General features: G+C 53.8%; 7 protein-coding genes across 7 annotated transcripts; 4 read left to right on the top strand and 3 right to left on the bottom strand.

Annotated features, from left to right (window-relative positions):
- Window positions 1-274: 274 nt before the first annotated feature.
- LAESUDRAFT_723286 (Pkinase-domain-containing protein) lies at window positions 275-3,108 on the top strand. The gene is made up of 4 exons (XM_040908386.1): window positions 275-1,766; window positions 1,823-2,155; window positions 2,216-2,333; window positions 2,388-3,108. Exons 1-4 carry the CDS (start codon window positions 750-752, stop codon window positions 2,744-2,746), a joined length of 1,827 nt encoding a protein of 608 aa, XP_040766719.1. The 5' UTR covers window positions 275-749; the 3' UTR covers window positions 2,747-3,108.
- Window positions 3,109-3,221: 113 nt separating this feature from the next.
- Window positions 3,222-4,917, top strand: LAESUDRAFT_735664 (AAA-domain-containing protein; the record flags this gene model as incomplete). The annotated part of the gene is made up of 8 exons (XM_040910613.1): window positions 3,222-3,239; window positions 3,291-3,402; window positions 3,452-3,617; window positions 3,687-4,022; window positions 4,077-4,307; window positions 4,361-4,492; window positions 4,547-4,848; window positions 4,901-4,917. The coding sequence occupies 8 exons, from the start codon at window positions 3,222-3,224 to the stop codon at window positions 4,915-4,917; spliced, it is 1,314 nt and encodes a 437-aa protein (XP_040766718.1).
- A 200-nt stretch (window positions 4,918-5,117) lies between these two features.
- Window positions 5,118-6,453, bottom strand: LAESUDRAFT_568472 (uncharacterized protein). Its single transcript, XM_040902986.1, has 3 exons — window positions 5,994-6,453; window positions 5,417-5,792; window positions 5,118-5,359 (listed from the first exon to the last, which is right to left on the bottom strand). The coding sequence occupies exons 1-3, from the start codon at window positions 6,336-6,338 to the stop codon at window positions 5,343-5,345; spliced, it is 738 nt and encodes a 245-aa protein (XP_040766717.1). The 5' UTR covers window positions 6,339-6,453; the 3' UTR covers window positions 5,118-5,342.
- Window positions 6,454-6,569: 116 nt separating this feature from the next.
- LAESUDRAFT_757161 (uncharacterized protein) lies at window positions 6,570-7,499 on the bottom strand (the record flags this gene model as incomplete). Its single annotated transcript, XM_040912267.1, has 3 exons — window positions 6,570-6,930; window positions 6,981-7,103; window positions 7,177-7,499. 3 exons carry the CDS (start codon window positions 7,497-7,499, stop codon window positions 6,570-6,572), a joined length of 807 nt encoding a protein of 268 aa, XP_040766716.1.
- A 518-nt stretch (window positions 7,500-8,017) lies between these two features.
- Window positions 8,018-8,620, top strand: LAESUDRAFT_568452 (uncharacterized protein). The gene has a single exon (XM_040902983.1). The coding sequence runs from the start codon at window positions 8,165-8,167 to the stop codon at window positions 8,510-8,512; it is 348 nt and encodes a 115-aa protein (XP_040766715.1). The 5' UTR covers window positions 8,018-8,164; the 3' UTR covers window positions 8,513-8,620.
- On the top strand, window positions 8,621-9,121 carry LAESUDRAFT_568453 (uncharacterized protein). Its single transcript, XM_040902984.1, has one exon. The coding sequence runs from the start codon at window positions 8,729-8,731 to the stop codon at window positions 9,062-9,064; it is 336 nt and encodes a 111-aa protein (XP_040766714.1). The 5' UTR covers window positions 8,621-8,728; the 3' UTR covers window positions 9,065-9,121.
- LAESUDRAFT_568454 (uncharacterized protein) lies at window positions 9,122-9,489 on the bottom strand. The gene has a single exon (XM_040902985.1). The coding sequence runs from the start codon at window positions 9,398-9,400 to the stop codon at window positions 9,179-9,181; it is 222 nt and encodes a 73-aa protein (XP_040766713.1). The 5' UTR covers window positions 9,401-9,489; the 3' UTR covers window positions 9,122-9,178.
- Window positions 9,490-12,004: the final 2,515 nt, after the last annotated feature.

Genomic DNA, 12,004 nt, shown 5'->3' with positions numbered 1-12,004 from the left:
GAGCGTCGGTGATAGAACGTCAAATGGCAGGTGCTTTCAAGTGCAAAGGAGGGTACCTGCGTCTGGCGTGCCCATAGCAAAAACCGCGCTCTTATCTCTCGGGAATGTGCAGCCTGCGACCGCGTTCATGGGAGTGCTTCTATCAGAACGGGATTCGCTGCTGGCACTTGGCCTGGCTGCGTCGCCATCACGCTCATCACCTCGTGGTGGTGTCCGTAAAAATTCGATGACCCGAAATACTTTAAAGATGAGTCTATTTGTTCGCAGGAGACGCCACGGCTGATGAGATGAACGTGTGTGCGACGGAGGGAAAGTGAACTAGGCAGGCGCCTCGCGAACGCTTGCGTCCCCAGTGGCCCGCACTTTTCCGAGCCCACTGCTTACGTAACCCACAAAAGGCAGTGGCGTGCGCCAGGCTGCTCCGGTTCAAATCTCGTCGCTGCTCCGTCCGCTTTCAGCATCTTCTCCTCTTTCTTCCAGCCGTTTCTCCCGGCACAAGCGAGGGGGTTCGTCCCACTCTCGCCCTCTTGCCCTCTCGCTACCCCCTACCTTCTTCTTCTGTTCGTCTCTTGTCCCCCCTGACAGTGCCTTTTCAACGTGTTTGCCGTCATGATATCCCAATAAACGGATTTATCGTACACGACCTCTCGACCCTTTCGACGCTCATCACACCCCTACCGGCACTTAATCCTCGTTTTCACTCGCCGTCTTACCCCTTCACGACCACGTCACAATCGTCGCATCCATCAATGGCTATGGTTGAAGCTGCAGAGACTACCCAAGCCGAAAGCGAGGGCGCCGACAGCTCAGATAAACCGCCGCAAGGTGGTTTACACTCTTCTTTGTCATCCTCCTCGCAGTCTACTTCTACCGCCACTGCGGCAAAATCGCGAGTGAACGGCTCCAAATCCCATCAATCCCCTGCTAAGCAGCACGCTGCGCCAGTGACGACAAGTGGCATGCCTACCGCTACGAATGGTGTTCACGTCCCACTGCCCCCGCCAGACACCAAGTTCTATCAGAAGGCACCGGGCCACACAAGGAAGGAGCTTGAAGACATGCACAGATCCGATCGCTACCCATACGAGTCGCCTGTCATCCAACGCGACTCGTCATCCACGACAGGCTCAATCACGCCGTCCAGCAGCAGTTCTCTGTCGGCTTCGGAAAGTGATGGCTGGAGTCTTCCTTCCACGCAGCCGCCGAGCAGAGCGCCCAGCATGTCTTCCGGTGTTTCCGGTGGCAAGTTGAGTGCCGCGCTACAGCCTCTGACGCAGACGCCCTCGCTGCCCAAGACATCGTCCAAGAAGGAGTTGCCTCCGCCGAAAGAGCAGCCTCCCGATTCGACTGCGTTGCGGATATCTTCCACTCCGTCCAAGTCGAATGGCGTTAGTGAGCCTAGCTCAACTGGCACCGCTCGTCCCGCAAAGGCTTCCTCCACCAAAGCACCATCACTCAAGGCATCGTCCGTCAGCTCTCGTCACTCTCAGCAATCCGAATCGGATACAGGGGGGCAGAAGTTCTCGCTCAAGGACCTCTTGAACAGCGGCCCAAAGCTCGCCCGCAAATCCTCTGCCCGCTCGACCGGCAGCAGCAGAAAATCCGATTCAGATCGTGGAGGGAAGTCATCGACTGGAGAGAGCACCGTGAGCTTACTCAAGAAATACGGTGTCTGCCAGAAGATAGCCATCGGCAAGGGTGCCACATCTGTTGTCCGTCTCGCACACAAGTGGGACCGCAGCGAGGAGAAGCTATACGCCGTTAAGGTATGTTACCTTCTTTGCATTAATCAGACGTCGTTGATCATGTTAACCATGCACAGGAGTTCCGCAAGCGGAGAAAGAACGAGACAGAGAAAGAGTATGTCAAGAAGCTCACTGCCGAGTTTTGCATATCGTCGACGTTGCACCACGTCAACATCGTCGAGACTGTTGACCTCGTGCAGGACGAGAACCAGCACTGGTGCGAGGTCATGGAGTTCTGTCCCGGTGGAGACTTGTACGCCGCCATCAAGAGAGGTGGAATGTCACCGGCCGAAGTCGAGTGCTCTTTCAAGCAGATGTTGACCGGTGTGCACTATCTCCACAGTCAAGGTGTCGCTCATCGCGATATCAAGCCGGAGAACTTGTTCTTTGACACGAAGGGTCACTTGAAGGTACGTCGCTGCTTGTGAGTTGTTGACGGACAGTCCGCTCATCATATATGCGCCATGCAGATCGGCGACTATGGCGCATCGACAGTCTATCGTCTGCCTTGGGAGACCACAGTACACATGTCGACAGGGTTATGCGGGAGCGAGCCGTATATCGCTCCAGAGCAGTTTTTGGGCAAACGTAAGCATATGGAGTTGACTTCTCCGCCCAATGCTCCTAATTGTGATGGAGCAGCATATGACGCTCGTCTTGTCGACATATGGGCCTGCGGTATCGTGTATTACTGCCTGCACTTCCAAGAACTCCCGTGGACCGTCGCGCAGCCGACTGATCACCTGTTCGCGGCGTATGTCTCCGCATGCCAGACGCAATCGTCGTGTCCACCGACGATCAACAACCTCTCGCCACGTGCATGCCGGCCCCTCATTCGGAAAATGCTTGAACCAAATCCGAAGCAACGCGCTCTCATCGACGAGATTATCAACCACTCGTGGGTGCAGAGCATTGAGGTCTGTTATCTCATGGCGAAGCCAACGCATGTGCATGTCAATGCAACCGCGATGGCGCAGGCGCAGATCCAATTTCTTTCGTGATCGCGCGCCATGGATAGTCTCTTGAGGGGCCATGCATTTGGTTCTCCGTTTTCGTACTCATATGTCCGGGACGTTCGCGCGCGCTGCTGCTGTTGTTGACTCTATGACTGGCGTCGCTCTAATTTCCTCGCCGCGCCTTCTGTTTACGACGTCTTCCAGTGTAGATGTACTATTCCCTTAGTAGCGGATCCTCTGGCCACAACGGAGGAGTTCGATGGGTGTGCTTGTGTCTGTTCCAGCAATGTGATGGCGATTACATACCAGGGTTTTTGCTGCCCCTCGACGAGGGGTTGTAGCCGCTAGCATCGTCGTTAATTTATCGTCCATGTACTACTGTAATCTAGCCCTTATCAGTTGATGTTCCACAATACACGTTGTTTGTTTCTGTTATGCTGCAGCCTGCGATGCTAACAAGCCATAACAATGGACTTGTTCCATCAACCTGCAATCCGACAGTGGCCGCCGCTGGTTGATCATGAGCACCAACCTAGATGTAAGTCGCGGCCTCCCTGCAGAATGAAGGGTTCTCATGCGTCTCGTACAGCGCGCGATTGAGATTGTGCAGCGGGCGATCGAGGAAGATACCAAGCAGAACTATGCCGAAGCATACAAGCAGTACCAGAATGCATTGGACTACTTTATGCTCGCGTTGAAGTGTACGCGATTCCTTTTAACGACTCGGCAGAGTGATTTACGTATCATTAGGGGAAAAGAACGAGAAGTCCAAGCAGCTCATCCGAGCAAAAGTTCAGGAATACCTCGCGCGCGCGGAGACACTGAAGGACCACTTGTCGCAGGCGCAGGAGAAGCGGGCGAAGAAGGCAATAGGTGTCAATGGCATGAGTGGCGGTACGGGTGCAGGGGGAAAGAAGTGAGTGGTCGCGTTATGCTTTCAGTCTTCTGCAGAATGAGGCCTCAACCATGCAACGCGCCCCTGCAGGAAGGACGGCGAGGACGACGATGTGGACCCCGAGGTGAAGAAGCTGCGTGCGGGCCTTGCGGGCGCCATCATCTCAGAGAAGCCAAACGTGAGATGGGACGATGTCGCGGGGCTGGAGGCGGCGAAGGAGTCGCTCAAGGAAGCGGTGATCCTGCCCATCAAGTTTCCACATCTTTTTACGGGGAAACGCACACCGTGGAGAGGGATCCTACTGTACGGTCCCCCGGGGACGGGAAAGTCGTACCTGGCGAAGGCGGTCGCGACGGAGGCGAAAGGCACGTTCTTTAGCGTCAGCTCCAGTGACCTTGTCAGTAAGTGGCAGGGTGATTCCGAACGGTCAGTCAGTTCCCGTGTGGTGTCTTCCTGCTCATGGCCATCGACTCTGTACAGATTGGTGAGGCAGCTTTTTGAAATGGCACGAGAAAACAAGCCTGCGATCATCTTTATCGACGAAGTCGACTCGCTCGCCGGTTCGCGAAACGAGCAGGAGTCCGAGGGGTCGCGGCGGATCAAGACAGAGTTTCTAGTGCAGATGAATGGTGTAGGCCATGATGATACCGGCGTCTTGGTCCTCGGTGCGACGAACATTCCTTGGCAACTAGACAACGCTATCAAACGGAGGTCAGTCTTTCGCCTCATACACGCTGATCGCAGTCGTGTTCATGCCATGGCAGATTTGAGAAGCGCATATATATACCCTTGCCAGGCACCGAGGCCCGTAGGCAGATGTTCCAGCTGCACGTTGGCGATACCCCATGCCAGCTCACCGCCAAGGACTACCGACTGCTGGGAGAGAAAACAGAGGGGTTTGTTGTCTTTCAGGTTCCGTGCGACATTGAGACTCATGCAACCTCTCACAGCTACTCCGGATCAGATATCTCCGTCGTCGTCCGCGATGCGCTCATGCAGCCCGTTCGCAAGGTCCTTTCCGCGACGCACTTCAAACGTGTCCCCTCGCCGAACGACCCCGACGTGTTGATGTGGACACCGTGCTCTCCGGGCGACCCTGAGGCCGTGGAGAAGTCCTGGTCAGATATAGAGAGCAACGAACTGCTCGAGCCACCTCTGAAACTGGCGGACTTCCTGAAATCCCTAGACAATGTCCGGCCGACGGTGACGGCTGAAGACATTCGCAGGCACGATCAATGGACGCTAGAATCTGGTGAGTTGTGGTCACCGCTTTTGGGGGCGATTTACTCATGTTGAGCGTGTAGGTAATGAGGGCGCATAGCACGGGCGAAGTTTGTAGAATCCTATTTCCCTCTCTCGCTGCCATCAAGGCAAACACTTCATTCTCTTGGTTACCCGGAGTTGTATGAATCCAGTATATTACATGGTGCGCACAGTCGTTATGGACTGTTCGTACAGAGACCCTGACTACGTATTACAGTATACCTATCTGAAGTGCACTTTGACTGTCGATCGAATTACGGGGCATGTACAGAAGGGTGAACGCACGACGGCCACAAGTAAGCAAGAAAGGTAAATTTTCCGAGGAGAACATGCCGTCGGGCAGAACGGCTTGTGAGCTTGATGGCGAGTGGCGCTCAGTTGACGGTTAATCTTGTCAATCAACGTACAGCTGAACATGTACATGTGTCGCACTCGAAGCGTCCCGCCGTCACATCCATGACCCGAGGAATTCTCGTATCTTCATTATGCTGCTGTCCTTGCTGTTCAGGCCACATAAGCATGCAGAACCGCAGTATTCCATGTCCCGCAACGCTCACCTTTGGCCTTGACAGCGCACATGAACGTTGCGAGCGTGTCCACTTCCTTGACTGAACTTTCTTGCCAGTGTTGTTGCGCGATCGTCGCAAGCACGTCCTTCACCTCGTCTACGTCAGCCAATATCGGCACGACCGAGTGCTGCGGGTTCTGTTCGTCTTCGACGAGGCGCGCACTGCGGCGCCGTCGGGGCCGGTTAGCGGGAGTAATGGGTGGGCTAGCGGTATGCGAGCGGTGGCGCAGGCGAGGCGGGAAGAGGAGCGATATCGGGGTTGGCGGGTCGTATGCGGTGAGCGGGGAGGGATCAATTTGCGGCACGAGGTTGTTCATGATCAGGTATTCATAGATAGAGGAAAGTGGTAGAGTGGTGAAATTGACCTGCACAGAGGGGAAGAACGTGCGTCAGGAAAGTTCGTAGGCAGTGTGGCATGCGTGGTGGGACGCTCGTGTCAGTACATAACAGAATGAATTGACTGTCAGATTAGCTCGTATTGGCCATGCCAGACAATGAGAAAAGAAGAAGAGGAGGATGGACGGATGCATGGAGATTTTCGCACAACGTTGACGTGCAACACTCACCAGAGATATCTTGCCCTCCCCATCTGTCCCAAGCCTAATATTCCGTATCCCATTCATGCCCGTACCAAAGTTTGGCCCTGCAGACCCATTGCGCGTTGGAGCAGCCATTGCTGCATTCGCTGAGGTGTCCACCCTCTTTCGCTTCAAGCGCGGCTCCCCCTCCGCCCGCTCGACCGCGGCGCGCTTCGTCCCAGCATTCGATGCGGACGGCGGTGCATGGTATGCCGCGTCGTCTGCGGGCTGATGTGCTCTTCTGCGAGATGTCTGTGGCCGCGATCGTGATGCAGCTGAGCCGCCTGCTGCGCTGGACGTCCCAGCGGGAGTGGCGGTCGTGGACGGTGGCATGTTGGGATGTCCTCCGCTATGCGAAAAGAAGCAATTGATATCAATTGAAGACCTTGCTGAGCCGTTGAACTAGAAGGAGGAAATTCGCTTTTCTGTGACCAGTTGCACGTTTGAATCAGGAGACAGGGTCGAAGCAGCAGGCCTGTGGTGGAGCGTTTGTGTCTGCGGCAAGAATAATACACGGCTAGACACCAGTCAAGACATACATGTACACATTACCATATCTTGTATCTACATTCGAGAGAGTCGACTTTCCATCATAAGCATCCGTAGCTCATCCATCGTGACAACAATCGTGGCATCATAGTCCGCAAGCAAAACTTCATACTCGAACCTTCCGTCGTCTTTCATAGTAAGCGACTTGACCTTCCAAACACCCTTATCATCCTCGGACAGATTAAAGATCTGAACGAACCATTGCTTTAGAAGGTCGCCTGGGCTGTTGAGGAGAGTGTTCGCTTCAGCATCTGTGACTGCATCGCCAGAGCCAGAGCTAGCGATCGCGGTGAGGTCGTTGGGGGCATTCTGCGGCGAAACCGGCGCGGCCTGTGTCTGCATGGCCATTGCCATAGGTTTAAGCCACTCGTCCATCCTGTATGTGTAGGTGAACAGATGACAGAAAGGGTATAAATCAGGACATACAACTCGTTCATGCGCTTGATGTACACCAATTGCTCCTTGTCGCCTCTCCTTGCCAAAGGAGCCACCTTGTGTTCGTCGAACATGATAGCGGCTGCAGTCGCATAGGAGAAACGAAGGAAGTGACTTGACACAGTAATGGATTAGCTCCGCATATTCTCTTATCAGAGAATGAGAATATAAGATGCAGCGCACTTACTCCTCGTACGTCACCGGTGTCTGTGCAAAAAAGGCATCATATTGGGCCAACAATTCATCCACTTTCTCTCCGCTGCCAAATGCATTTGGATCCAATGTGTGAGAGACATTGGGGTGGTGTGACTGTGCTACCATTGCAAGCATCTTGTCCCGCCGTGTGACATCCTGTGCGAGGACATTGCTGGACTCCTGCTGCAGCCTACAATAGAGGCTCATCTTCTGTGCAAGTGGCTCAACCTCCTCCTGTAACTTTTTCTTTGCTGCAGCTGCAGCACCACGATGGAAGGCTGACTTGACAGCTTTGGTCTGTGTAGTTGGCGACATATGAACAGTGAAGTTCAGGACCAGCACGAGGAACGAGCGCTGGGCCGAACGCTTGCTTACTAAGCAGGTGGGCGAAGAAGAGACGCGCTCAGCTGACGTACGTGCTATGTCTCTTCCCACCCGCCACGACCTTCGCTACCAGCTCGTCTCGTAGTTTCTTTATTCCGAGCTGCTCTTCGCTGTTCTTCATTATTTCTCACTTCATTGCACCTGTACCACAACTGGGAGTTTACACGACCCACGGAGCAAGGCTGGAAGGTGCTAGAGGGAAGTCTACTCAAGGCCTGCGCTCCGACAGCAACTACTGGACCCGTAAAGGGGGAGGAGCGCACTACACGCAACGCGTCCAAGGCGAACGGGCGTGCCCTTAGCTGCGAGAGCGTATCAGAAGATGAGTATTTCTTCATCTATGAGGGCATCGAACTTCTCGCCGGCACGCACCGAGTCACTGGAGAATGCCGCTGAGACTCCCTACCGTGAACCTTTTTAATGCAGCACAGCTTACTGGATTTATTCGTGACGCGTTTTTTTCATCCTCACGAGAGGCTTTCTTGAAGGTCATGAGGGTGCTTGCCAGCGCGCATATACTCACTTGATAAGTCAAGCACACGTCGATTCTCCATGAATGCCCCCGCGCTGGCAATGACCGCACACGCTGGTGGCGAATGCTCTCGTGCGGCGTCGAACGCCACACGCCGTTTCGCGACGGCAAACGGCTTACGCTCTCCGAGCCGTCCTGTCTTATATGCGCGTGGACGGACTACCGACCTTATATATGCACGCATATAGTCATCCGCACTGGCCGACCGTCCTTATGCGTCCTCGTCGACGGGTGCCTGCTCATTAATGCTGGCCACCAACTTGTGCATCTTTTGGAACCTCATCGGCCATTGCAGTGTGCCTCATCGGCCGCAAAGGAAACCCTCACCGTTTTTTTTTTTTGTTTTCCTTCTGCGAGTCTACCGGGCCTTCGCCGGACATCCCGCACGCATGTGTTCGTGAATGTATCTTGATGCCATACCATGCAGCTGCTTTCTGAGCTGTTCTGCGACGTTATTCCCTTCCTGATCCGTCATTGAGAAGGTTAGCCCGCCCGGCAAAGTTCGCGTCGTACGGCGTTAATGCTGCAAAGATGCGGCACCCTAGGTCACCGAAGGCCGTCTCTTCGTATCATCAGTTAGAGCGTTTCTCTCACTCGTTCGTTGGGAGCGTGCCATCCCCTTTGTGTCATGGAGTGCACGCCCATTCCGTGTTGTCCTTTGGAGTGTCTCTCCGCATCATACATTAACAGGTGCATACCTTCGGGATCTTCGGAGTGTTTCTCCTCCCGTCGTCGTCCATTCATAGACGCGTGCCTTTGGGATCGTCGGAGCGTTTTCCCCTCCCTTTTTCTGCATGCATTTTGCGTCGTCCCTTCATGGACATGTGCCTTTGGGATCGTCGGAGCTTTCTCCTCCCCTTCTTGGCATATGTTTTGCATTGTCCATTCGCAGGCGCACGCCTTCGGGATCGTAGGAGTGTTTCTCCACCCGTCGCTGGCAGACGTTGCCACAATTATTCGTTAGAGCGTTTCTCCATGTCATCCGTCTGCAGGCATGTGCCTCTGAGTTCGTAGGAGCATGTCTCCGCCCGTCGCTGGCAGACGTTGCCACAATTATTCGTCGGAGTGTTTCTCCATGTCATCCGTCTGCAGGCATGTGCCTCTGGGTTCGTAGGAGTGTGTCTCTGCCCGTCGCTGGCCGACGTTGCCAACCATTGTTCGTCGGAGCATTTCTCCACGTCATCTGGTCATATGTGCGTGCCTCTGGGTCTGTAGGAGCAATTTCTCCACCTGTTGCTGGCAGACGTAGCCAGTATTGTTTATCGGAGCATTTCTCCGTGTCGTTCGTTCCTAGATGCATGCCTCCTGGATCGTTGGACCTTATGTTTTTCCGTCACTGTTCATTGGGGCATTTTGTCCATGTCGTCTGTTCATAAGGATGTGCCTCCAAGTCCGTAGGGTTTTTCCCCAACCATTACTGGCCGATGTTGCCAGTGTTGTCTACTGGAGCCTTTTTCCACGTCGTCCATCCATTGGCGAATGCCTTCGGGATCATAGGAGTGTTTCTCATCATGTTACTGGCAGATGTTGCCAGCGTTGTTCGTCGGAGCCTTACACAGCAACTTCGAATTTTTGTTTCTATGTTCCGGTTCTTTGTGGGACCTTAAGGAATGCTCTGTTTCCCTTGCGAACGTGAAGCGTATTAGATATGTTATCAGGCTCCGGGTTCTTCTTGTGGGTGCAGAACGCGGACATGTTATACAGCGCAATGCTATGAACTTCAACGGTCACCATGCCCCAGGAGTACGTCGAAGGACCTTTGGCTTTTAGTCGATGTGTCAACTGACCGGAGCATCTGTCTTGTTATGGGCTATTGCTGCCGGGTAACTTGGTGCTGGGTCTCGGGGGCTGAACGTGAGATGGGTGCAAATCCTGGTCAGGTGATAATGGCACGCTCGTGTTTGCTGCTCACGCAGCGGACGCCCAGACCACCCAGGATACCTCCCTGATCATTCGGGGTGACGATATGGGCGTCACCGTCGCATATAATTGTGGTCGCGTTCGCCACACGAACGACTCTATTTGTCATGTCGATATTATTGCCGTGGCCCCAGCCTCGCCTTCCTTCCATGTCTGTGTTATAACTGCAGATCATTTCGCTACCCCGGCCTCTCAGGGTGTTATGGACGTCTAGCTACCTCGTCTTGCCACCTCGAAGTGGAGCTTCAACCTTTCATTCTTGTTAGCACAACCTCACGACCAACTCTTGTGCGGGCCCAATGGCGCACGACCGAGAAGCCTACACTCAGTTGTTCCATGTCCTCGCGGCTGGATTCCTCGTTCTTTGGCAAACCTCCCGTGGCATTCGGCATCTCGTCTTCTCCTTCGTCTGGAACCTATGTGTTCTCTTCTATGTCTTCCTGCCTGCACTGAAGGGAAAGACCTACCATTTGTGATGCTAGGCTTCTCAGAACTGCTCAGTTTGTGATTTGTTTTCGGCGTTCCTGAGTTTGCATACAAGCTCGCACCCACAACCCTCGTTGCTGCCTTCGTTGCTCCTTGGCATGGTCGAGCTACTCGTTCTATCATGGTTAACTGGCTTGCCAGTCTGCATTCCTGGCTTATCAAAAATGGTGTGCCTTCGCACTGTGGTGACGTGTTAGAAATGGTGTAACAATGGCTAGCACGGCTGTCCCGGCAAACTTCTCCTAGCCCGCCGTACCCTCTTGTGACCCTCGAGCATATGCACCCTTGTGATAAGGTTTAGTCATTCCAACACCGAAGCCTTGATGCCAGTGTGTATGCATGTGTGCATGGTGGATTGGTGCATGTGTCGATCCAGCAAGGTTATCATGCCCAGTTTTAGCCTGGTTGACCTTGGATTTCTCACCGCGTGAGTGCGGCGTCCCGTGTAGTTCGCATATCGCCTGGTGGCTGGCGAGAACACCGTCGCTATGTCTGTTCAAGTGATTCTGTCGCTATATACCATACCTCGTCCTTCTCTACGTGACCCAGTGTGGGGGAGTCGTGGCGGCAGAGGTGGCATGACTGTTGTGGGTCGGGTGGTGTAGTCGTGCCTTCCTCATTAGGCTGCTACGCCGCCACTTCACACTCGAGAGTTCGGCCCAGATGTGCTCGGAAGCCCTGGATCGTCGGTCAGCGAATCAGGAGTCTGGCCACTGATGCCAGGACCCCAGACACCAGCGATCCAGATCCCGAGCACCCTTCATGCATGGCAGAAAAAGCCGCGTGCTTGCCTGGCTGAACCCTCTCCCCCACACACCGTCGTAGTATTCAAGGTTGTTCATACCACTCCATCTCACCTTGCAAGCACCCGCTGAACTTAGGAAGCGATGAAAGTCACGCAAGAGAGATGAAGGGCAACATCACTGAAGAGGGCAACTTTATCAAATCTGAACTCAAGATTACATAAGTTGTTTCCACAGGTTACAGGTCAGCCCACCACCATCATTTTGCACCTCGGCATTGGCCTCTGTACACTGCTAACACACTCATTCATAGTTCATTATGGCCGCTCCACCTGCATGGTTTGCACTACCACAATATACCCTTCCAGTCTTGCTAGGTCAGCCAGCTGGCACATATGGAATATCATATGATATCAGCACACGCCCAACTGAGCAAGACCCTCCTATGGGATGGGGAGCACCTAGAGTTGCGTCACTTATAGGCTAGGTCTGACTCAGATTTCTGATTATAGTGCACTATCAGATCAAAACATACTGCAGGCTTATTGCCGGACTGCATGCAAATCAATTCCAGCAGCATCAGTACAGCGACTACGTCTGTCACAGATTTTCGCCACAAAGTCCGCACGTGACTTTTCTCACACCACAGATCACGTGCTTCACCAATATCTCACGCCACTCAGCCACAGACGCGACGCGTAGAGATCAGGTGATAGTCCACATCACATGTTATGGTCCAGACCCGTGGATGATAC

This window comes from Laetiporus sulphureus, assembly GCF_001632365.1.
Source record: "Laetiporus sulphureus 93-53 unplaced genomic scaffold LAESUscaffold_9, whole genome shotgun sequence".
NCBI lineage: Eukaryota > Fungi > Basidiomycota > Agaricomycetes > Polyporales > Laetiporaceae > Laetiporus > Laetiporus sulphureus.
This window is presented reverse-complemented; position numbering and strand designations above follow the sequence as displayed.

Excerpts from the sequence above, each read along its gene's own strand:
- LAESUDRAFT_568472 (XM_040902986.1), bottom strand. The coding sequence starts at position 6,338 with ATGCCACCGTCCACGACCGCCACTCCCGCTGGGACGTCCAGCGCAGCA. Across the intron at positions 5,793-5,993 it reads GGGAGGGCAAGATATCTCTG|GTCAATTTCACCACTCTACC; the intron begins GTGAGTGTTGCA and ends CCCTCTGTGCAG.
- LAESUDRAFT_568453 (XM_040902984.1), top strand. The coding sequence starts at position 8,729 with ATGGAGTGCACGCCCATTCCGTGTTGTCCTTTGGAGTGTCTCTCCGCA.
- LAESUDRAFT_568452 (XM_040902983.1), top strand. The coding sequence starts at position 8,165 with ATGCTCTCGTGCGGCGTCGAACGCCACACGCCGTTTCGCGACGGCAAA.
- LAESUDRAFT_723286 (XM_040908386.1), top strand. The coding sequence starts at position 750 with ATGGCTATGGTTGAAGCTGCAGAGACTACCCAAGCCGAAAGCGAGGGC. Across the intron at positions 2,156-2,215 it reads ACACGAAGGGTCACTTGAAG|ATCGGCGACTATGGCGCATC; the intron begins GTACGTCGCTGC and ends TGCGCCATGCAG. Across the intron at positions 2,334-2,387 it reads AGAGCAGTTTTTGGGCAAAC|CATATGACGCTCGTCTTGTC; the intron begins GTAAGCATATGG and ends GTGATGGAGCAG.
- LAESUDRAFT_568454 (XM_040902985.1), bottom strand. The coding sequence starts at position 9,400 with ATGCATCTAGGAACGAACGACACGGAGAAATGCTCCGATAAACAATAC.